Source organism: Myodes glareolus, chromosome 10, assembly GCF_982192425.1.
Source record: "Myodes glareolus chromosome 10, mMyoGla1.1, whole genome shotgun sequence".
Lineage (NCBI taxonomy): Eukaryota > Metazoa > Chordata > Mammalia > Rodentia > Cricetidae > Myodes > Myodes glareolus.
Window position 1 is genome coordinate 60,765,498 of NC_142035.1, and position 21,611 is coordinate 60,787,108.

Genomic DNA, 21,611 nt, shown 5'->3' on the forward strand with positions numbered 1-21,611 from the left:
CTCAGGAGCCAATCACTATGAGTAACTTTTAACACAAACAAATATTCAATTACTTATCTGTGTCAGAAATTGATGTCATAATTTGTGAGCCCATTTAAACAGTTTAAGCTTTAATCTCTAATGGTCTACTCTAAAATCGATTCTCTCTCTCTCCCTCTCTGTTACTATCTATCTATCTATCTATCTATCTATCTATCTATCTATCTATCTATCTATCATCTATCTATCTATCTATCTATCTATCTATCTATCTATCTATCTATCTATCTATCTTATGTCTGTCTATCCGTCTGTTCCCTTTGAGGTCTATGATTGGTTGATTTTGAACTAATACCCACCCCAGTCCGGTGTTTCTAACTGCCTACTGGGCAACTTGACAACCTCACACTCATTTCATCTTTCCCTCTTAACTCACAGATTTCTCATGATTCCCATTTCTTTAACCACTCGGGCTCAAAATCTGAGTCAGTATTGAGATGGATGAGATTACAGAAGAAGCAATGAATGATGGGAGGTGTAATTAGAGGCCGGCCCCCAAGCGTGAATAGTCCTTCGCTGCGTGGGATTTGACCACTGCACAGAGAAGAACTCAAATTCACAAAGCACAGGGCATACATGTGATACTATAGCCCCTTCCTTACCTGTCCCAACTCCCTCTACATCCTGTTTGATACTTCCTTGTAACTACAACGTCACCGCAGTTCTCGACGTCGAGCCTCTGTAAGTTTGCATGCTCCGAGTATTTCCTGAAGGTGGCATTATAACACACACTTCCTGTGCTTGCTTTTTACACACAGCACAGTGTTCTCCAGATTTACCCATGTTGCAGCATGTATCCCTGCTCTGCTCTTTTTACTTTGAGCAATATTCCCTTGTATTGATATAGCCCATTTTATTTATCTGTTCATTAATTGATAGGGCCCTTCCCACTTTTCAGCTGTTACATATAATGCTGATACAAATATTTAAATATGAACTTTTATTGGACTTTTTTTTGTGTTGTTTTTCCCGCAGCTCGGGCGTATACAGAGTGGAATTGTGAGGCCTATAGTAACCTTTTGAAGGCAGACAATTTTTGACTACACAACCTACAACTTTCTCCTGATTCCCTTTTTATTGTCTTCTCTTATTTGATTTCATTGTGGTTCTACCTTTTTTGCTAGCCTTTCTATCAAAGACAGAAAACTATGTTCCATTGGTGGAGCAATTCCCCCCCCCCCCCTTTAAGAGAAAAAAGGCAGTCAGTCCTCATGAATCCTATATGTAGCATTTACTTTTGGCTTCAACCTACTTCTCAGAAGCTTTGTAGAAAGCCAAAAGGTAATTTTTATGTCTTCCCCTAAATCTTCGATCTTTCAACCCTCAGCCGTTTTCTGAACTGTAGCCCCAGTGAAAACAGACGCCTTATCTTCCCTGCTGATGTCGTCTGCAGTATTCTATACCAGCAAACAGGCTGTGGTCATTATGTTATACAGCAGAATGAGTGACTTAATGCTTAGCAGGCTGAATGATTTTTATTAATTATGCATGTATTCCTGGTTGTATAATCACTGTACTTATTTTATTAGCAGATACACAAGAGCCTGGAGATGCTGCGGATGAACCAGAAGAATGGGAAGCATGACTTTCTGGGGTTTAAGCCTAAGAAAGTTGGAAATGAAGTGGCTTTATCTATTTTTTTTCCTGAATCCTTTGGAATAGTGAATGCATCATAGAGACTATTCCCCAAGTGATCTCAACCTTTGAATTCCCTTCTTTGCTGATTACATTCTTTTGATAGTTTTGAAACTTGGGGTATAAATGTTTGCTGGTTTTTATTCATTGAAATTCCTGGGAAAAATTGTTTACAAATGTATCGCTAATGTTACGATCTCAGGGTTCTTTATAAGAACCAACATTGTAACATATACACAGGTGATGTTAAGTCTAGTAGACAGGAGTTTATTGCTTTCTATTTGATTCTGTTGGGGGCAGTGCCTCGTGCATCTGCATGCAAACGTTTTGTTACTAACCTGTATCTCCAGCCCACTGTGTTGGGTTTATGTGTTTCCACTCTTTATGATTCAGGTAGATTGTGCCCACTGTGGCTTTTTGTTCTGCCTCATTTTCCCTTCTCTGTGCCTGTCTGATTGTCCATAAGTACAGCTTGCCTTGGGAAGAAATGAGTTCCCATAACAAAGGAAAATTGCTGCGTCTGCTCTAGTTAGTGACCATACCTTTCTTTTCTTTCTTTTTTAAAATTACATTTGAAAAATAATTCGTTTTTAGTTTATGTACATTGGTATTTTGCCTGCATGTATGTTTGTGTGAGGGAGTTAGGTTCCCTGGAACTGGAGTTACAGACAGGTATGAGCTGCCATGTGGGTGCTTGGAATTGAACCCGGGTCCTCTGGAAGAGCAACTGAGCCAGATGGTACCTTTCTTAAGTTACAGCGTGATGAGTTTTTTTTTTTTTTATTACTCTCAGTTATGTTCTTCTGGAGGGTAGGCCTTTTAGCATTCAGGATATAAAAGTGGATCTTATTAAAAGAAAGTCTGTAGCACCATTTCAAGAGAAAATGTTTGTCTAGTTCTGGGTCAGTAATCTGATCTCATGAGAAATTTTTATGGCCACGTGTGTATGCTGAGTTGACCTCATGGATGTAAGACTAGTTCATTCCTAATTAATAATAAGCTTATTGCGGCCCTGACTTAGTTTAGATTACTTTATGTACAGCATTGTTCATTTTATCACCTTTGTCTGCTGGCCTTGCTAGACATCAATGATCGCTTACATATTTTCCTGACTTGTTGAGGTGAAGAACTCTATAGCTATTCAGGAGCATCCACGTTCCTATGGCTATCTTTGTCCTGTCTTCCCGTTTCAGTTTCCTGTTGGTTCATTTCTGTCGATTTTGCTTTTAAGGTACAGGGGATTGAACCCAGGGCCTTGCACATGCTGGCCAAGCACTCTACCCCAGAGCCACACCCTAGCCTATTATTTATCCATTTAAAATAGCAGAAGCACACACTGATGTCCAGGTACTACAGTGTGGTTTATCGTAATGCCTGACTTTTGCTGTGTGGTGCTGGCAAAAATGAAAAGAGATCACGATCTTGGGTTCTCTCAGAATGATTTGTGGCACTCCTAGGTACCGAAGAGTTTGGTGGGAACAATCAGAGGGCGGGGGTGGCATGGTGGGCACTTAGAAGTGAGACAGAGAGAAGCTATTATTGCCCACCAGCCCTTCGGAAGAGCTCAAACTTTCTACACCCATGCTTCTCTTGTATTTGGGCTATGTGCATGAAAGGGAGGGGGTGGTGGAGAGAGAGACACAGAGAGAGGAGAGGAGAGAGGAGAGAGAAACTGAGAGAGAAACACAAAAGAAGCCATTTCTGTGGGAACTTCACAGGCTTATGACTTTACAGACAGCTTCTGCAGATGGTGTTTGAGGTACAAGGAGCCTGGCTATTGCCAGAGTTAGGCAAGGGGAAGGAGATAATGAGGTTTGGTAATGAACTTTTTAATTAAAAAGAGTAACATCCTTCCACAGCATGCCAGCTGAAAGCGGCAAGCGCGGAGAAGCAAGCTATGCAGTGTAATTTAACAGCAGTCTCCTGGTTTGAAACCAAACCAAGCCATACCACACCACACCGACTCTGACTTCCTATAAACTGGGGTGTTTTCTCCAGAACAAGAATAAAAATTATAGGAAAGAGAGAGAGAGAGAGAGAGAGAGAGAGAGAGAGAGAGAGAGAGAGAGAGATAGATAGAGATAGATAGATAGAGACTTTATGAAGGTATCAGGGGCTGTAGTATAGTTTTTCTAGACAGGACTCTTTAGTAAGCCACCAACACTGCTTTGACTGTAAATTCTGCAGGGCCCAGTTTATGGCCTTCCAGCCAAACAGTCCTAGAACACATGACATTAAACTCCCATATGCGTCAGAGTCTATCATCTTGATGATGTAATTCTAGTTTTTAACAAGTCTTTAATCTGGTATAGCCTACTCACTTGAAGGTCATTCTGACAGTAAAGCGGAACAGGCCTGGCCTGAAAGCACTGACCTGGCCACTTCTCCTGCCTCATCTCCGTGTTCTCCATCAGCTTTGCTGCAACATTTTGCTAAAAATTAAATGGGATTCTCCTCCAGGAATCCACATATGGAGCAACCTGAGCGGAGCTCATGCCGCATTTCAGGTCGCTGTTACTGTCGATCATGTTCTCTGCAATCTGCTAGCTGTCACTGCTTCTCCGTGGGCCTGTGGGGCAGGCGTGGCACTTCCCATTTGCCGCACGCCACCCGAGTCCGTGGTTTTTCACTAGAGAAGTCCGGCCGGCCAGGGAGGCAGACTCCACCTCACACATCCAATCTGTTCTACTGTTTCCCAGACCTCAAAGCCATCTCTTACCTACTTGTATTTCTCTCTTCATTGATCTGCTTATTAGAATTGGAAATTAGTCAACTATGCACATCCATGGTTAATCCATTCAAGCCTCAAATTCTGCCTAGATGTTGAACAAGGTAACATTGTCTTCACTGAATAACTTCACACCCACATACATGCCTTCTAAAATTTGCTTTGTTGTAACAAAATGATCAAAATGATTCGTGTGTGTGTGTGTGTGTGTGAGTGTGTGAGTGTGTGTGTAGTTTGTAAATGTGAGTGCAGGCTCCTACAAAGGTGAGAAGAGGGCCTCAGATCCCTGGCAAGTGTTGCAGATGGCGTTGCTGCCCACAAGGGGTGCTGTGCTTCGGGTCCTCTGCTAGAGCAGCAGGAACTTTAACCCTGCTAACTGCTAAGCCGTCTCTCTAGCCCCACTTTTGTATTTCTTTACTTCTCTGGTTTGACCCAAAGTATGTGTTCTCCACACTATTGTCTGGAGCACTAGGCTCAGTCCCAGGACAGCTCCTCCCTGAGGCTTCTCTGAGAGCCGCTGTTCTGTGATCCTGTGACATCGCTTCGGGTCAGGAAGAGTCACCTGTTCTCCCAGCTGTCCTTTCCTTTGTCATCACTGTTCCTTTAGAAATAGAACTGGACTTTGAGGATTCAACATAGAACTGGACTTTGAGGATTCAACACAAGACACCTAATATTAATAAAATACGAAATGTTTTCTTTGGGGCCTTGTGACTCAAGGGTCATTTTTATTTTAAGGTTTCCATGTGGCAGATTCATGCTTTTTTTTTCCTTCCAAAAATCTAGCAAATGTGTCTTCTGAGTCTAGTGTCCGTCAATCACATAGGAACCATGAATGCTGTTTCCTGCCATGCTGTATATGTGGTTAAGAATGTATATGTGGTTAACTGTGCTACTGGTTAAAGAATGACTTTTGCCCATACCCATGATAGCCAGACAATAAAGAACAAAATAAACACAGACACAGAAAGTATAAATATAAATTTCCATATGATTTATTGTTGTTCCTTGTACATAAGAAACAGTAAAATACAAGTTACACTGCTTTAGAATGTAAAATGGATAAAAATGTGTACAAAAAAGCATGTTCCTAGAAAAAAGGGGTATTGGCAAATAGTAAAAACTGGGAGTCAAAAGCAAAGACAAAAACAAAACCAAAGAAACAAACTAAAACAAAATAAGAAAAACCGACATTTCTTCAATTCAGTGTGCAAACATATAAAAATAGAAATACTAACTCTACAGACAGTATTTCCTGATAAATTATTTAAATAGCATATCTACATAGTCTGAGATCTCTATTCCAATGGCAATGAGAAAATAATTTATAAAAATAAAGCAATGGAGTACAAGATGTTAGGACAAAATCAGAACTTTGAGAAGTTGTATTTAACATTTCAAAGCTATTTCTTTATCAGGATCATCTTCCGCAAAGGATGCTTTATGCTATCTACAACACCGACTTTTCAGACACGACAGTAGTTTTAAGTTTATTGACACTTAAACTCTTTCTACTTGATCCAAAATTCTTTACTCAGTCACACAACAAATGAGGTAATATTTGTATATAAATTCCACCTTTGTCTCTTTTGGGGAAATGAGAGAGAAAAAAGAAAGGTGATTATGTTTTCTCCTCCCTGGAAATAGGCACGGGGTGGTGTGGACTAGCCTTAGAGTGTTCATGGCTTCCTTTACAAGGAGAAGCATGTGCAAATGGCAGCCACCTAAGTCCACTTGAAAAGACAGAAGACCCAGGGGAAAAGCCAAGGGAGTCCGAATTAATTGCTCTAAGCCCCCAAATGAAAAGCGGAGACTTCTGCTGGCTTTCCACACACTGGTTTTGGAGAGCTTTGCTGATCCACCTCAGCTACCTGCTCGCAAACATTTGCCACGTGCAATCTAATTCCAGGTAGAACAGGGTTAATAAATAATCTGTATTTACAATCTTACAGTCATAAAGACTCACTACGAGGGTGATTCAGATAGTCCCACGCTTCCTGTTTCAGTAACAATCCTTCAGACGGGTCCTCTCCAGAATAGGGAGAAAAAAGAAATATAAATATATTACATTGCTAAAGCGTTTGTTAAACAAAAACCAGAAGAGAATTGGAAAACTCCATAGTAATTGAGGGAAAAGAAAAAAGAAAGGAATGTTTCAGGTAGGTTGATAGAAAATTTGTGCCATTCTAACCATAAAATGAAGGCGTGCTGCCCCTCCAGCAGAGGCAGCGAGAGCTCACTGAGATGGTCTCCTGTGCTCCTGCTACATCTGCACACTGTGTGCAGAATGAACCGTCAGTTCCAGCATGACCAGCCAAGGGCAGCCAGCGTGGCCTTACACTTCTGACCCCTACCCTGACCACTGCAGATGTGTGAGGAGCGCCCCAGGGGAGGAAGTCTGGAAGCCAGGCTTTCCTTCCCTTCCTGTTACTCAAGCGCCCGTATGGGTGGTCGGGTTAACTCACACAGGTTAGCAGACGGAAATGCAGCAAGTCTTTCTGTCTGTCCCCTGAAAATGACTTAGTACCGAACGAGTAACATCTCCTCCGTATTCTCTTCATACAATCGTCTCTTGGGTAAGCATCCTCCTTTGGCTCCTGCTTTCCCACTCCTGAGGACCTACGTCAGGGGTGGCTCGGTGCTGAGTTCCAGTGAGTCTCCTTCTTTCTCTGACACGCGTGGAAACGCTTCTGAGTGCGCTGCTTGGAGATGGCCTCACAGAAGCCCTGGCTCTGTGAGGAAGGCAGAGTGCAGTGGGCACCTTCCCAGTGGGAAGTAAATAGACACTTTCGCTTTCGCAAAAGCAAACTGACGTAATTAGTCTTCATGTTCTTGGAAGGTCCATTCTCATTCGTTAAAGGACGAGAGTGTTGAGCCTGGGTTTGAAGACTGCATTTTCTTGAGGCAGGTCACATGATCTAGAAGTCCATACTATGCAAGAAGAGAAGCAAAAAAGGCAGGGAGAGGTGGTCCTGGCAGGGGGGTTTCCTTTAGCCCTTGGTTCCAGAAGGTGCAATGCCAGTGCTGGTTATGACTGACAGCTATTGATTAGGAATCTGTTAAGTAAGCAAAGACAGATGTAAGTGGAAACCGATCAGCAGGCACACAGTCATCCTAGTATGAATCACTGGACCAGCAACTCAGGGCTGACTCTCTAGCTCTCACAGGCACAGAATCATGAGCTTGCGGACATCAGACTCAGCAAATATGTACTAAGAACTTGCTCTGTGCTCGGTCTGATGCTAGAGTTTAAGTAACCATGGGATGAAGAAAATGGAGGCACTAAAGCTAAGGCAATTAGTGAAAACCAATGCTCTTCCTGTGCCTGGTCTTGGGAAGAGCGGCTTGTATTGTGATGGTATGAATAAAGCCACAAGCCAAGTGGGAGCTACATAAACGCACAAACCTTCAAAGTGCTACCCATAAAGTCTAATGTTTGTAGCTCCTTGCTTACTGTCTGCCTCCGACCTGTGTAGGAGGAGTTCAGAGACTGCTGGGTGAGCTCATATTCCTGATAAAGATTCAGAATGCCACAGATTTCACTTTTCGCATTGTATCCTCGAAAGCAAAATGGAAATGACCAGCCCTCTTCCCAACATCGTCTTCACGTGAGACCCTCCCGTCACTGCAATCCTTTCAATCTGTAGACATGTTAACTGTATGTTCATGGGTGTTGCTCCTACCTCGACATTCGTATTTCATGTCTGAGAAGAACACCATTTCTTGAGAGAAGACAAATAGGCCTAGTCTACCGCCCGCGTAGGTTTTATCGTAAATGGGTCCTGAGTCGGCCATGATTTTCTTTCCTTCATACATCACCACCCTGCACAGAAGAAAAAGATCTCATTCATGAGACTGCCACTTCCCGGTCTTATCCTTTGAGCCGATTTGGTGTGGCTACAGTGAAGTAATCACGGCAACCTTACCTGATGTAACCCGTCTTTGGCCTGTGGCTAAGACGCCACCTGTAAGCAGTGAAATCCTTCCAGCCTATGTGACGAGGGTCGTGCCACAGGGTGCGCACCTGAAGGAAAAGGACCAGAAAAGGTTGAAACCCAGCTCCCTCTGAAGATTCGGGTTTCAGTCCACATGAAACGGCTTCAAAGGGACCGAGTTGACCTGTGTTTGGAGAAGGGGCAGTATGGAACTTTCCCAAAGACATCTCTCAGTTACTGTGTGCCACTCAGTGACCATAAAGCAGAGAGGGGACAAGGAAAGGAGGGTTTGGCTTGAAGTGGCTGACGCTGCCTGAGGATTTAAAGCGGAACGCTTGGCTTTAACCTACTCACTTCTAGCACACTAGAGTTCTGTACCCCAGCTGGTGATGCTGGGAGCGTGACAGTCAAGACTCCCCAGTGCGAACTGTCTCCTGTCCTCCCCAGGGGCCCATCAACTCTCCCTTCTAGGTGTTGTAGCTTCTCACCTGGCCAGGGGTGTTTCCTGTGTGCCACAGGGCATTCCGCAGGTGCTCGCCAGGCCCGGTGGTGGAATTCACAACCTTTACAGACAGGCCGGAATATCCCTGAGCCCTTGTGGGGTTGGTGTCCCAGTAGGTCTGGGTGACTTGTTTCCACATCACGACGTAGAAGCGGCTGCTGGACTGGTAGCCGAACACGAAGCCGGCGTAGTCGTCATCCCTCTCGGTGTTGATGAAGAAGGTACCACTGAAATCCACGGCATTAAACTCATCATAGCCTGGAAGGCAAGGCCAGAGTCAGATTAAAGGCGGTGGCTTCTACGGGGTTCTCCATGATGTTCCCAGATACCCTGAGGTCACAGGTCCCCCTCCATAGGCTCAACGGTCATAATTTGTGTTTGCCTCCTTCTGGCGCTATTCCCTCTGGATCTAAGGAGCTCACTACTCACCCACAGCAAGACCAGGGTCACAGTTCACTGTCTGGACAAGCTCTTTGCCCTGATGGCGCACGACCCAGTTAGGGTCATTTTGGGAGGTCCCTTTGGGATCTAGAGGAATCATCTGGAACCGGCGGAAATCGGTTTCACTGATGTCAACGTTCTCAGGACAGATGTCATCAATGTCTGGCACATTGTCATGATCAAAGTCATCTTTGCAGGCATCACCTCGGCCATCACCTAAGGTCAAAGAAGGCAAACGTTGAGTGAAATTCTGAAGTGCTATTAGGAGTGGGTCACATATTCAGTCTCATAGAAATACTGGTGTTTGGGTACTTTGTCTTCTCAGGGGCTCTGCTTTTCCTTCTTCCTTCTAGACAGCTAAGGTGTCGGGCACGCTGTTCAGCAGTGGCCACATGACTCACCATCAGAGTCCTTCTGGTCAGGATTGGGCACCAGCCTGCAATTGTCCCTGTCATCAGGAATGCCGTCATTGTCATCATCATGGTCGCAGGCATCTCCTTTGCCATCTTTGTCATGGTCGGCCTGGTTGGCATTAGGCACATAGGGACAGTTGTCCATGTTGTTCTGATGGCCATCTTCATCGATGTCCTGATTGTTGTCACAGGTGTCCCCTATGCGGTCTGAGTCAGAGTCCAGCTGGAAGAGAGGCATCAAAGGAGGGGGAATCAAATAATGCACACTAAGGTTAAAGGTAGCATCCGTGCCCCTGGGGCAGCATGGACAGTGGGACCCAGGCTGACTTCTCTATTACTACAGAAGGGCTCATCAAGTTTTAAAGAGGGTTTGACCTTGATCCTTATTTTTATGTAAAAGTTGAGAAGAGGTATTTGATATTTTAAAAACATACACAAGAAAGCTTTCTAACTAACACAGAGTTATTTTTACACCACTTAAGGGAGCTCGATGTTTACTGTTTATATCTTAATGCTAACTGAAATCCCCCGATGTACATTTTGTAATTTCCCGTTGACATTAACAGCAAATTACTGACAGGTCAACTTCTACTCCAGGCCTTGAATCATAGCAGCAGTCTGTGCAGACTGTCTGCTTAATATGTATGAGATATTAATTGCTTTTTTATTTTTGAGGCATTTGACTTTATACATCTATTTCATAAAGATTTCATCTGTTGGCTCAGATAAAGTCAAACTCTAAATTTTTTTCAAAACAGATTTTCCCAGAATGCTTAGCATTCAATATCTGTGAGATGCTTAGGGACTGTTTATATAAAAACTGGATGTTTTCTTGCTAGTATTTACAATCTTTGTTTTTGAGATTTTTGTATGATGTTTAAATTTGCTTATGAAATTTACTCTAATCTGAGGAATCAAAAGCTCATTCAGTGAGGTTAAGATGTTTAATAATCTGGTAGGCCCAAACACAAACAGGTGATCCCAGCAGAGAGTGCAGGGCAGTCAGGGTTTCCTATGTTGCCATGCTGGCTGGAAGTCATCTTGCTTTTAGAATGACACAACTTCATAATCAGGAGGAACTAGAGTTATCATTTCTCTAATCCTTAAAAAAATTCCGTTTGAATTTCTGATTGCTAAACCTTTCAGAACGATCACTTTGAGAATAAGAAAGCTCACTGTGCGTTTTCCCTAGAAACGATGCACAATGGCACGAAAGGACAACTCTGGCCCTGGAAACCTGCGTGCTGACACGCACCTGCACCATTGGGAACCCGCGTGCTGACACACACACCTGCACCATCGGGGGCACCCACAGCTTGCACCGGGAGGAGCCCCGAGGCTGGGTTCATTGGAGAATGGGAGAAATCAGACTTTCTCCAGCTCTGAGAAGTCGTTTAGCTTCCCGATTTCCTACCAGGCTCTGTTTCTGGCCACGACACGGCTGCTTATTTCACTTCCGGTTACCGCCTGCCTGTTTTACGTGTGTCGGATACGGCTGTAACTGCCAGCCTCAGCTCTGTGTGGAGTTTACCTTAACGGCAGCAGCAAACAAGACCAAGGTCACAGGATTTCTACACTAATCTCTGGGAGAGTTTGCCAAGGGCTCATGGCAGGCAAACTCTTTACACTGCATTGTAAATGGCTCTGGGGATCCTGGGAACCCCAGTAATGGTAGAGCTTGGTGTCTGTTGAGTTTACCGCCTTAAAGGCGTAGAAAGGAAGACACATCACCTCCCGGAGTGATTCTGAAAGGAGTTCACCTACCTGGTCTGGATTGTGCTCCAGGGGGCAGTTGTCACACTGATCTCCAACTCCATCCATGTCAGTGTCCCTCTGGTCCACGTTGTAAACATACTGGCAGTTGTCACGTTCATTGAGGATTCCTACGGAGGGAGTGGAGATGGGAGCTGAGTCCCGCAGCCCCATATATTTAGACTAAATCACCCATCAACAGACACTAAGTAAGCCGTGTGTGTCACTGTCTCTTCAGGCCGTCAAGCCAGGGACAGGCTTACCATCTCCGTCGATGTCCACAGCGCAGGCATCTCCCTCTCCGTTGTTGTCTGTGTCTGCCTGGTCAGGGTTGTGGTTGTAGGGGCAGTTGTCACAGCGGTCTCCCACGTCATCTCTGTCATAGTCATACTGGGCTGGGTTGTAATGGAATGGACAGTTGTCCTGCAAAGAGGAGAAATGGACACTCTCTGAGACTGCCAAGGAAATCAGCTGATGCCTTCAACCCCATATACAGAATTAGAAACCCCTAAGGATCTGCAGTGGTTGTCTTGTACTTGGTCAATACACTAACAGGATTCAGCGCAGGTAAAATACCAACATGGGAAGACACGATGGATGAAAACTAGATTCCTTTTGGTGACAATGAAGAGAGATACAAGGTATAACTTCATCATCTCAGCTATCATCATAAAAATACACTCAGACAGACATTATATCTGAATTGAATCTGGGGAGCAGAATGCTATGTGTATCCGCTGTAATTTCTCAAACTGGGGGAGGCTGTGATGAAAACCGAAACTCTTTAACAATTCTTTAAGCAACACCTGTGTCCAAAGACTATGGAGACGCACTGACGAGTTTCTAATTATCTAACACATGAGTTTGGCATATGTGTTTTGCCGTCGCTCTGCAAGGCCCTCAGATCCTAGTGTTTCGGGTTGCCCTTGTACCACGAGGATGAAGGAGGACTAGAGAGCATCTTGTCCCTACCCTGTCATCCGGGATTTTGTCGTTGTCATCGTCGTCATCACAGGCATCGCCGATTCCATCTCTGTCGTAGTCTTCCTGCCCTGAGTTGGGAAGGTTGGGGCAGTTGTCCTAAGGGGTAAAAAAGAAACCACGCAACAGCTACAGTTAGCGTTCCCTCGCTTGGTGCATACATGAAGGGCCACACTGGGATATCTAATAGAATGCTCAGGCGCAGGCATGCCTTTAGGGCAAGGTGAAGCCACGAGAGGTATTTTGGGAGGTTACTCTTGTGGAGTTCATACATGCTGTGGCCATAGGGCATGCACACTCTGCAAGGCACCAGCAGAACGGCCTTCCTGAACAAAGCACTTGACTCTGGGATACAGATGTCAAAAGAGCCTGTCCTATTGGAGATCTTGGCACCAAATGTCTCTATGATAATGAGAGTTAATGGCCTTCTGTGCCTGGGAGGTTTAATCTTTGTTTCATTTTCAGTTCCTCAACACTCAGAATTCCTTGGCGCATTCCTGAGAGGGAAGCCCATGAGGGAGGCTGGCTGTACCTTTTTGCAGTGGTAAGTTGCGTTGGCCACACACACCAGGTTCTCGTTAGGCCAGCCGTCGAGGTCCGTGTCCTCTCCACAGATGATGCCATTGCCTGCGTAGCCAGGCTTGCACTCACAGCGGTACATGGGGTCACTGTAGTGGCCCAGGTAGTTGCACTTGGCATTCTTGTTGCAGTCGTGTGTCCCATCCGTGCAAGGGTTTCGTGGCTTGCACACCTGAGGGTACAGCATCCCCAGGTTATCACAGAATGCTGAAAAGCCCCAAGGCACCATAGAGTCCAGATCCCTCCCCTCCTGAAGCAGACAGAGGCCCTATTAGGAGAAAGGGGGATTCCTCTGTCCCTCTCCATTCTGAGTATATCCAGGCTACTGGAAAAGACTGTTTGACATTGAACTGCTGAGCTTGTAAAACGTGACATGTGTAAACCCATCGTACACAGCTTCTCTCAGCACAGCATTTTCAAATATGTTGGCCGCCCAGTCTTATATTTGAGACTGGGCATTCCATGCCCCCTGGTTGTCAGTGGTTTGGTCTACAGCCCTCTTCTACTCTGTCCCGCTCCTCCACTGTACCTGCTTGTTGGCCATGGCATGTTCGACCCCTCTGCCAAAGGGCTGGGTGCCAGTGAACCGTGGCGGGCAGGGCAGGCAGTTGTAACCAGGGTCTGTGTTCTTACACCGGTGTTCTCCATTGTGACTGAAGCAGGCGTCAGGCACTTCTGCGCACTGCGGATGAAATGAGAGTTTGCTTAGCACTTGGAAAATGCTGTCTTAAGGAAGGGCCCTGGGCCAGGTTAGCTGCTTTCTCCATTCTGATTGGTTACTTACCTCATCAACATCTTTGCACTGGATCCCATTTCCACTGTAGCCAGGAGGACATGCGCCACATTTCCAGCTGCCGTCAGGATAACTGGTACACTTGGCACCAGCGAAGCAGGGGTTGGACAGGCATCCATCTGAGATGAGGGAAGAGAGAGGTAGTAAATGGCTGCATCTAGGTTGCTGTTACTGTCATATGCTACTTAAAAATGATACAGAAGAAGACACGGTAGGATCTCTGTTCCTGGTAATGGTCCCCTTCCATCTTAGAGTAATCAGACCACCAGGACCAATGAAAACTGGACAGCCTCCCTCCCCTTTGTGAGTGCTGACTGAGGCATTCATAAATCAGAAAGCTCCCAGGGAGGTTTTGTTCCTGGCTTCACAGCTCACCAATTGGGCAGTCCTGCTTGTTGCAAACTTGGTTTTCAGTGACGTCACCAACGCAGTCTTTGCCTCCGAACTGGGGTGTGGGGTTGTTACAGAGTCGACTGCGTCTCTGCACCCCTCCTCCACAGGTGACAGAGCAGATGTCCCATGGTGACCAGGGACCCCAGCCTCCATTGACTGTAAGAAAATAAGTCACATGTAAACATTGAGTTTTCAGCTGCTGTCGCTGTCCCAGAAGCCTGTCTGGAGCCTGTCGGAAATGCCTTCTAACATGGCCATGGGGAGAGTGCTTGGGAACCGGGGATGGTTGGAACGGTTTTCTTTCTGTTTTTCATTAAAAGAAGTCGCTGAACACGCAGGACTTTGTTTCTGTTTGTTTCTCTAGTGAGTGAGCTCCCATGCTCCACGGTCCACTGAACTGGAGGCCCGATAGCAGGCAACCAGCCGGGTAGAGCTGCCTCCCATGTGTCCCGGGGTCGGGTCCACACTTACTTGGGCAGGCGTCTTTCTTGCAGGCTTTGGTTTCCCGAGCTTCACCTTCACAGGGCTTCCCATTCATCTGGGGGCTGGGAGAGTTACAGAGCCGGATCCTCGTGATCACACCATCCCCGCAGGTCACGGAACAAGACGACCATGGGGACCAGTGACTCCAGCCACCGTCCTGTTTAACTGAACGGTAAATCGGATGGTCACAAACAGTGCTGCTTTGGAGGGGGCCAACAAGGAAGTCTCAGACACCAAGAATTCTAGCAAGTGGTCACTTAAACTGATGAATAGTAGAAACTATGGCCACATGCCAAGCAAGATACAGGAGAGATAGTATTTAGCTGTCTGTGTGAGTTGATATCAATAGCCGAGCATTTATAGGTTGCTGGTCGAGAGCCAAGGTTTATTTAAATTGTTTCATGTGTGTTATCTAGAGAAAATGCCTAATAAAACTTGATCAAGAATGGTTATCGTTCCCACGTAATAGATGAGGAGGGGCCTCAGCAAGGGAAGGCCATGCTCAAGAGTGCAGAGGTTAGGAATGCAATGGAGACTCAGATCCCAAGCCCAGGACCCTTGCTACGGAGCTCCTCTTGGTGGGGACAGCATTGAGAAGTGAGATTGTCACCCCTGAGTGGCCATGATGCTTACATCTCTTGTCACACTCCTGGATGTGGCAGGTCCTTGTCTGCACTGAAGAGCCCTCACATCTGTTGTTGAGACTGTCACAGGAGCGGCCGCGTTGCTGGATCCCATTGCCACATGTCGCGGAGCAGGAAGTCCACTCAGACCAGGGGGACCAGCCGTCATCAGCAGAGTCGCTGGCTGTGGGGAGAAATGGGGTCATTTGGCACCCAATGTCTCGGACAAACTGCTCTTTAGAGGACTCCGTAGAGGACCGATCATTGCCAGAGGTTGCAAAGCAATAGGTTTCTTTTTGGAAATCCTTCTTCTGTCCATACTCCTAGTTTTATGGAAGTATCATTAACAAACAGAAGTTGTTTACATGTAAACAACTTGGCTACGCAAGTGATAATGAGACGTGAGCCAATTCAAGGGCCTTCATTTCCTAGGCTTTTCTGTGGGAATAAAGATACTCTCCAGGCAAATCTTATTACCTCCAGACATGACCGTGTGACCCATAAGAGATCTCCCTGGACAAAGGGCACAGAGGGTCCATTATGCAGGAGAAAAAGCAGCACAAATCTTGGGCCAGTGGCCCAGGAGTTCATCCTGGGTCATCACGTGTGCAGGCCTGGGGTGAAGGCGTGCCCTGTGTCATCAGTACAGCCAAGCCTGCTCACACGGCAGGTCCTCTCCTGCTCACCCGTCAGGGTTTCTCCTCTGCGCATGTCAAGCAAGTTCCTCTTACTGTCTCAAGTGTTTCCAGGTACTGATGTCGGAGAGCATCAGTGTCTGTCTTAGGCAGCAAGTCTATATCATTCCTGTCAGTCAGGAAAGCCCTGGGCCAGGTGTTTGAAGCAATTTGACTGGGCTTTGTCTCCGCCTCAGTCATGAGATTAATGGGCTTGTTTGTCTTCTCACTCCGGCATCTGTTGTTCTCTTACTCAGTTTCACAAGAGGAGACTATGTTTGTTTACTATCTGCTCAGACACCATGACAACAATCACAAGTGTCTGTCGGAGGACAGGGACCCCCTGGTTCAGGCTCACAGTTCTGCTAGCTCTCAGCCGGCTTTGTCCGCTGTAACTCACACCTCAGATAGATGTTGGAAAGAGAGATCTGTCCAACACAGAAAAACACTGCTGAGCCACGGTTGCTACCGTGGGACTGACTCTTCTGACCATGGCTCACGTGTGCCACTCTGTACATGTGAGTAAAGGCCAATGGGACCTCCCTGGTTTCTTTCTGATCCACGATGAGTCACTTTTATGACTCCTGCCTTCCGCATTAAAATATCTCAACAAAGCAATGGCGCTGGCGTCAAGCCCCAGAGGCAGAAAGTCACACAGCGGCCGAGTATCTGGGCTCTTTATCACCCTGGAACTTTAACAGATGCTAATCTCTTAGGCCTCCAATCACTGCAGATAAAACAAGCTCCCTTTCAAGCCTCAATGCAACCCTCACACAAGTTTCTACCAATTCTCGGTGAATAATTTTCTCTAACAAGAAGATTAATTTCTAAAAGCAATCATCTTAAGCCTACTGCCATATTCATCTTTTTTCCTCACAGCATAACACCAGAATCCATAATCTCCTTCAAGATCATTGCCTATGCCATAATCCAGATGGGTGGTTCAGATTTGGTCACCATGGAGACTCCGGCTCTGTTCAAGACACTAGCTTCTAGTTATCCAAGTCTGCCTGCAAGAATCTGATTTGAAATATCTAATGGAGCTGGGAGAGGCCGGGCTCCAGTGTTGTGTCCAGCTGTCAGAATGTTCCCCCCAAACTGAACTAGCCACTGAAGAACGGTTAGACCATTTTCGGAACTTACGCCAACACCGGGGACAGCATTCTCCGTCAGGAACGGTGGCATTGGAGCAGGGTATGATGGGGCAGGACACCTTTTTGCAGATGGTAACTGAGTTCTGCAAGGCAGGTGAAGGAGAGGGAAATATGTTACCAAGCATATGGCAAAGAAGAGCTTTCTGTGGCATTTCTATGATAAGCCATGACTCAACCAGGGCGGTAAATGCACTAGCAGAGTAGTTTTTATAGGAGGGATGTCCCTGCTGGATTTGCAGTCCTCAGTGTCACCTAGTTGCAGGGTGCAAAGTTCTTTTTAACTGCCGCTCTGTCATCTGTGGAGATCACAGAACAACACATGTGTGTAAGGGAAGTCACCAAACTCTGTAGTTCTTATCAGCCTCTCAAAGGTAGATACAGCTTTATCACCGATTAGAGAAAAATGAGAATTTAATGAGGGTTGCGTCCCCAATTCAGTAATCAGTGGTTTGCATTTTAACTTGACTTTCCCTGGTGAGCTTGAGGTCTGAACAGTGTTAGAAGAGCCTCCTTGCCAGACCTGAATACAAACCAGGGCTGGTCCAAAAAGAATGTTCTGAGCAGGTGTTATGTACCTGACATTCAATACTTGCTCTTTGAACTTAAGCAGCTAAATTAATCCAATGCTTAGGTAGATTTGTTCTCTTAGCTACTCAGCCTGGTGTGGGATCAAGACTTTGATGATCTTTCCAGAGTTAAAAAGGAATTCGTAGATGACATAATTACATATTAAAGGAAAAAAAATCACTTTGATAACAAGGGCGTATTTAAAAACAGGTGCGGTCATTTGAGTATCTCCTGAGACAGGAGTCACTAAGACTTACTGGAGTTTGTGAGTGTCCCTTACCTGGCAGTGACATTCAGTACAGCTATCTACAGTCCATTCCTCGTTGTTCTTGTACTGGACTCCATTGTGGAAGCAGAGGGGAGGCCGCCTCAGTTCGCTGGCCAGCTCTCTGTTCTCTTCCGTCTGAAAGGGGAGAGTGCTCATGAGTGTCCAGCCTCCCCTGGGACCACCCGGAGCGACTTTCAAGGGCTGGCCAATGGGAGCAGAGGCCACTGACCACTTTGCGGATGCTGTCCTGTAGCGTTTTCACGATGGTGCGTAGGCTGTTGAATTCCAGGACCATGCTGGAGAGTTCGTCACAGGAGAGGCCACAGATGGCTTGCAGGTCCTTTGTTTTGTGGCCAGTGTAGTCGGTGCGGATGGCGGGGCTGGAGCCGTTCACCACGTCGTTGTCGAGGGTAAGAAGGACGTTAGCAGCGGCTGGGAAACAACATGCGAGAGAAAGGCTTCAGCAGCTGATGTCACCAGCCCCTGCATTTGGGATGAGGGATGAGTGTAGAGTGGGTGCATGCAAGGGTGGAGTACCCTTTGAGGGTCACTGTTGTCTACTTCAACTCTGTTTCCCTGGGATGCCGTGTACGGATCGTGGAGCGGCTAAGTTTTCTCGGGGTATTTTGGTGGGATTCCCCAAATCTTACAAACACAGGGGTACTCACAGCTGGAGCAGCCTTTGTTCCTGAGAATGTCTTCTGGGGTGGTTCCAAAGACAAACCTGACATTCTGCAGCACCCCCTGTGGGCAGAGAACACACAATGTAGACAGTGGGGGTGGGAGGGGCGGCCCGTCTCATTCTGCTTGGAAAACCACGTGACAAGCACTCCGAGAGAGATTAAACGAACTGTTTTAAGATCACCCGGCCAAAATAGCACACGGTCATAAATTGCCAAACAACTTCAAAATCCTCATTGAGTCTTCTGCCAACTTGAGCATGTTACAAAGAATCCGGTTATCTAGTTATCAGACTGCTTGGGGTACACAGGAAATGGCATCTGATCCCAAGTCTGGAGAATAGGATGCTCGGATACACTTCCCAGTGTCAAAGAGTTAATGTGGGAGGGAGTTCAAAATCATGGAGAGAGAGAGAGAGAGAGAGAGAGAGAGAGAGAGAGAGAGAGAGAACTAGGCAAAACAGCACATGACTGGACTGCTAGTCCTACCTTAGATCCAGACTGGAAGCATCCAGAACACCCTATAACCAGAGACTCAAATGCTGACAAAGTACCCTTTTCTTTAAAATTGGCCGGTTATTCTCTTAAGAGCATATAAGCAGTGTCTGATAATGGACTAGGTTGAGTGTAAAAGGAAAAGCATTTCTTGTTTCTCTGGGTAGCTTTGGAAGCATGATTCCCAGGCCCCTGCATCATTACAACTTACTTCTTATTAGAAACGTAATTTCTCAGCCCCCTCATCTGACTGGCCAAATCTGAAACCCTGGAGTTTGGGATGGTGATTTGTGATTTAGCCAGCCCTCTGGAGGATGTCTGATGCTCCCTACATCTGGGAATACTATAGACGACAGACATCTCCACATAGCCTTTGCGACAGGTTAAAAAGCTTTACCTGAAAATTGTCGTTGGCGTCTCCCTTGGCCACGCGGAGCCTGGCGACCTTGGCCAAATCCCTGGTAAAGATGCTCTGGATGGGGACATCCAGCTCAGCGCTCTCCATCTTCTCGCAGTCAATGTAGAGCTGGGCTCGGTCCTCTTGCACAAAGAGAGTGATGCTCTTCCACTGCGCAGTGGCCAGGAGCGCCTCTTCCACTGACACCACTTGTTGCTTCCCTGGCAGGCTCAGACTCAGGTCCAGTGTGCCTGCTTTGCCGTTGGAGACCACACTGAAGATCTGACCGGAATTATCTTTCCGTTCCACGGCCAGGAGTGTGCCCCGGGTCTTCTTCATCTGCCTCAAGGAAGCCAGGAAGATGAAGCCTTTGTCGGCCCACACAGCATCCAGTAGGTCTTGGAACTTGTCATCGGGCACTGGGGGAATCAGGTTGGCGTTTTCAATCCGGAAAGCCGGACTAGACTGGTCAGGGCCCTTCACCAGTCGTCGGCCCGAGCCCTTGCGAGCAGCTCCAAGGAGTTCAAAGATGTCAAACACACTGTTGTCGGCCCCAGACTCTGTAAGGCAGAAAGGACAATCAGCTTTCTAGGCAATGTGAGGCAATGTGAGAACTCTTAGTGATCACCCTGGCACTAAGGGCACAGAGGAAACAGCCTAGGGAAAACACAGGAGGGGAGAGAGAGAGAGAGAGAGAGAGAGAGAGAGAGAGAGAGAGAGAGAGAGAGAGAGAGAGCGCACAAAGACTCACCTGGAATGCGATTGCTGCCACACACATGCAACAGGAACAGGACACCTAGTCCCCGGACCAGCTCCATGGTAGAGCCCCTGTGCCCAGCACGGAGCCTGTAGCAAGAAGCACAGGGTATTAGAACCAGAGACCAGGACACAAGGTGGGAGGGCAGAAGTTGTGTGTGTGTATGTGTGTGTGTGTGTGTGTGTGTGTGTGTTTGTCTTTGGCCACATATGTGCTGAAAAGAAAGGAAAGTGGATTTACTTTCCAAAGGGCACCAGTAAAAACTAAGAGCGTCAAGAGACAGGGGATTGTGGTGTTCCAGGACGAGGGGCATAAAGTGATTTGGGGTTTTTCCTTGCAGTACTTTAGACAAGACTACAGAATGTATTTGGGGACATGGACGGCAAAGGTCAGAGGCAGCCTAAAGAGTACTTGGTGATAAAATCTTGGGGTGTCCTGGAGTAACTGTTTGTGAGCCCTAAAGGCTGGAGAGAACCAGCTCCAGAAAGTTCTTGAGGGACAGTTAGGGCAAAGAGATCGGGAAAAGTAGAAAAAGTAGACGCTCAAGGGGAGTCGCTCGCTCGACAGTCCGCATCCTAGGGGTCTGAGGTGGCTGGTCAGGTGCTCAGCGGTGGCGGTAGGTGGCTTACCTGTGTGCACTGGGGCGCAGCAGCGGGGAGCGGTGGCAAAGGTGCAGTGAAGGACAAGGACACCGAGTCTGGTGGAGACGCTGGGGTAGCCGGTGCACCCGGAGAGACCGTGGCGGGGCTGGGTATCTGCGTCGGGATTGCCTGCAGGAGTCCGATGAAGCCGGCTGACTCCGGGCAGTGGCTGGCTTGTTCGAGGAGCCCTGGACCATTTAAAGGGGCGCTCACATTCCTGGGAATCGTCCTGGCCAATAGGAGTCCCGGCAGGAAGCGGCAGGAGGGGGGGCGGCGGGGACTGACTATGACACGGTTTCCTCTCTCTCCGCCCCCCACTCCCACCTCCAACTCCTGGCGTGCAGCTCACGGGTTGAAAGTGAAGGGGGAGACGCTGATCGGGCACAGGAGCCCTGGAACTTCTCAGAAAAATAGGTCTCCACCCACGCAGCCTTGGCCCCAGACTTACTCGGGCTCAGTGCTTAGGCTCTTGCGCCACGGTGGCTGGAGGCGCTCCGCAGGAGGGTTCCAGCCCTTCGCCAGAGGGTTCTCATACACAACGCTCCTTGGGGGGGGGGCACCTAAGACCCTTTAAAGTTTTCACTAAAGCTCGTCTCTTTGAATGCCTCAATGACGGAGACACTTGGAGATTGAAAATATCTGGTTTAAAAATAAAAGTGAAAAGGGTAATGTGTCCAACTC

General features: G+C 47.0%; 2 protein-coding genes across 8 annotated transcripts in view; one reads left to right on the forward strand and one right to left on the reverse strand.

Annotated features, from left to right (window-relative positions):
• The window catches only part of Fsip1 (fibrous sheath interacting protein 1), a 126,823-nt gene extending 121,465 nt beyond the window's left edge, over positions 1-5,358 (forward strand). For 6 of the 7 annotated variants that reach the window (XM_048460015.3, XM_048460017.3, XM_048460018.3 and 3 more), the window contains exon 12: positions 1,569-5,358. In XM_048460015.3, coding sequence (XP_048315972.3) covers positions 1,569-1,624 — 56 coding nt within the window. In that variant the 3' untranslated portion in view covers positions 1,625-5,358. The remainder of the gene's footprint in view (positions 1-1,568) is intronic. The other variant, XM_048460016.3, reaches the window with a different exon arrangement.
• Positions 5,359-5,375: 17 nt separating this feature from the next.
• On the reverse strand, positions 5,376-21,111 carry Thbs1 (thrombospondin 1). Its single transcript, XM_087911302.1, has 22 exons — positions 20,919-21,111; positions 20,284-20,378; positions 19,533-20,092; positions 18,629-18,704; positions 18,190-18,392; positions 17,973-18,095; positions 17,115-17,208; positions 15,308-15,481; positions 14,663-14,839; positions 14,174-14,347; positions 13,790-13,917; positions 13,535-13,687; positions 12,959-13,177; positions 12,418-12,525; positions 11,709-11,868; positions 11,458-11,576; positions 9,682-9,916; positions 9,269-9,496; positions 8,826-9,097; positions 8,329-8,426; positions 8,086-8,225; positions 5,376-7,458 (listed from the first exon to the last, which is right to left on the reverse strand). Exons 2-22 carry the CDS (start codon positions 20,348-20,350, stop codon positions 7,451-7,453), a joined length of 3,516 nt encoding a protein of 1,171 aa, XP_087767428.1. The 5' UTR covers positions 20,351-20,378; positions 20,919-21,111; the 3' UTR covers positions 5,376-7,450.
• Between the last annotated feature and the right edge of the window lie 500 nt (positions 21,112-21,611).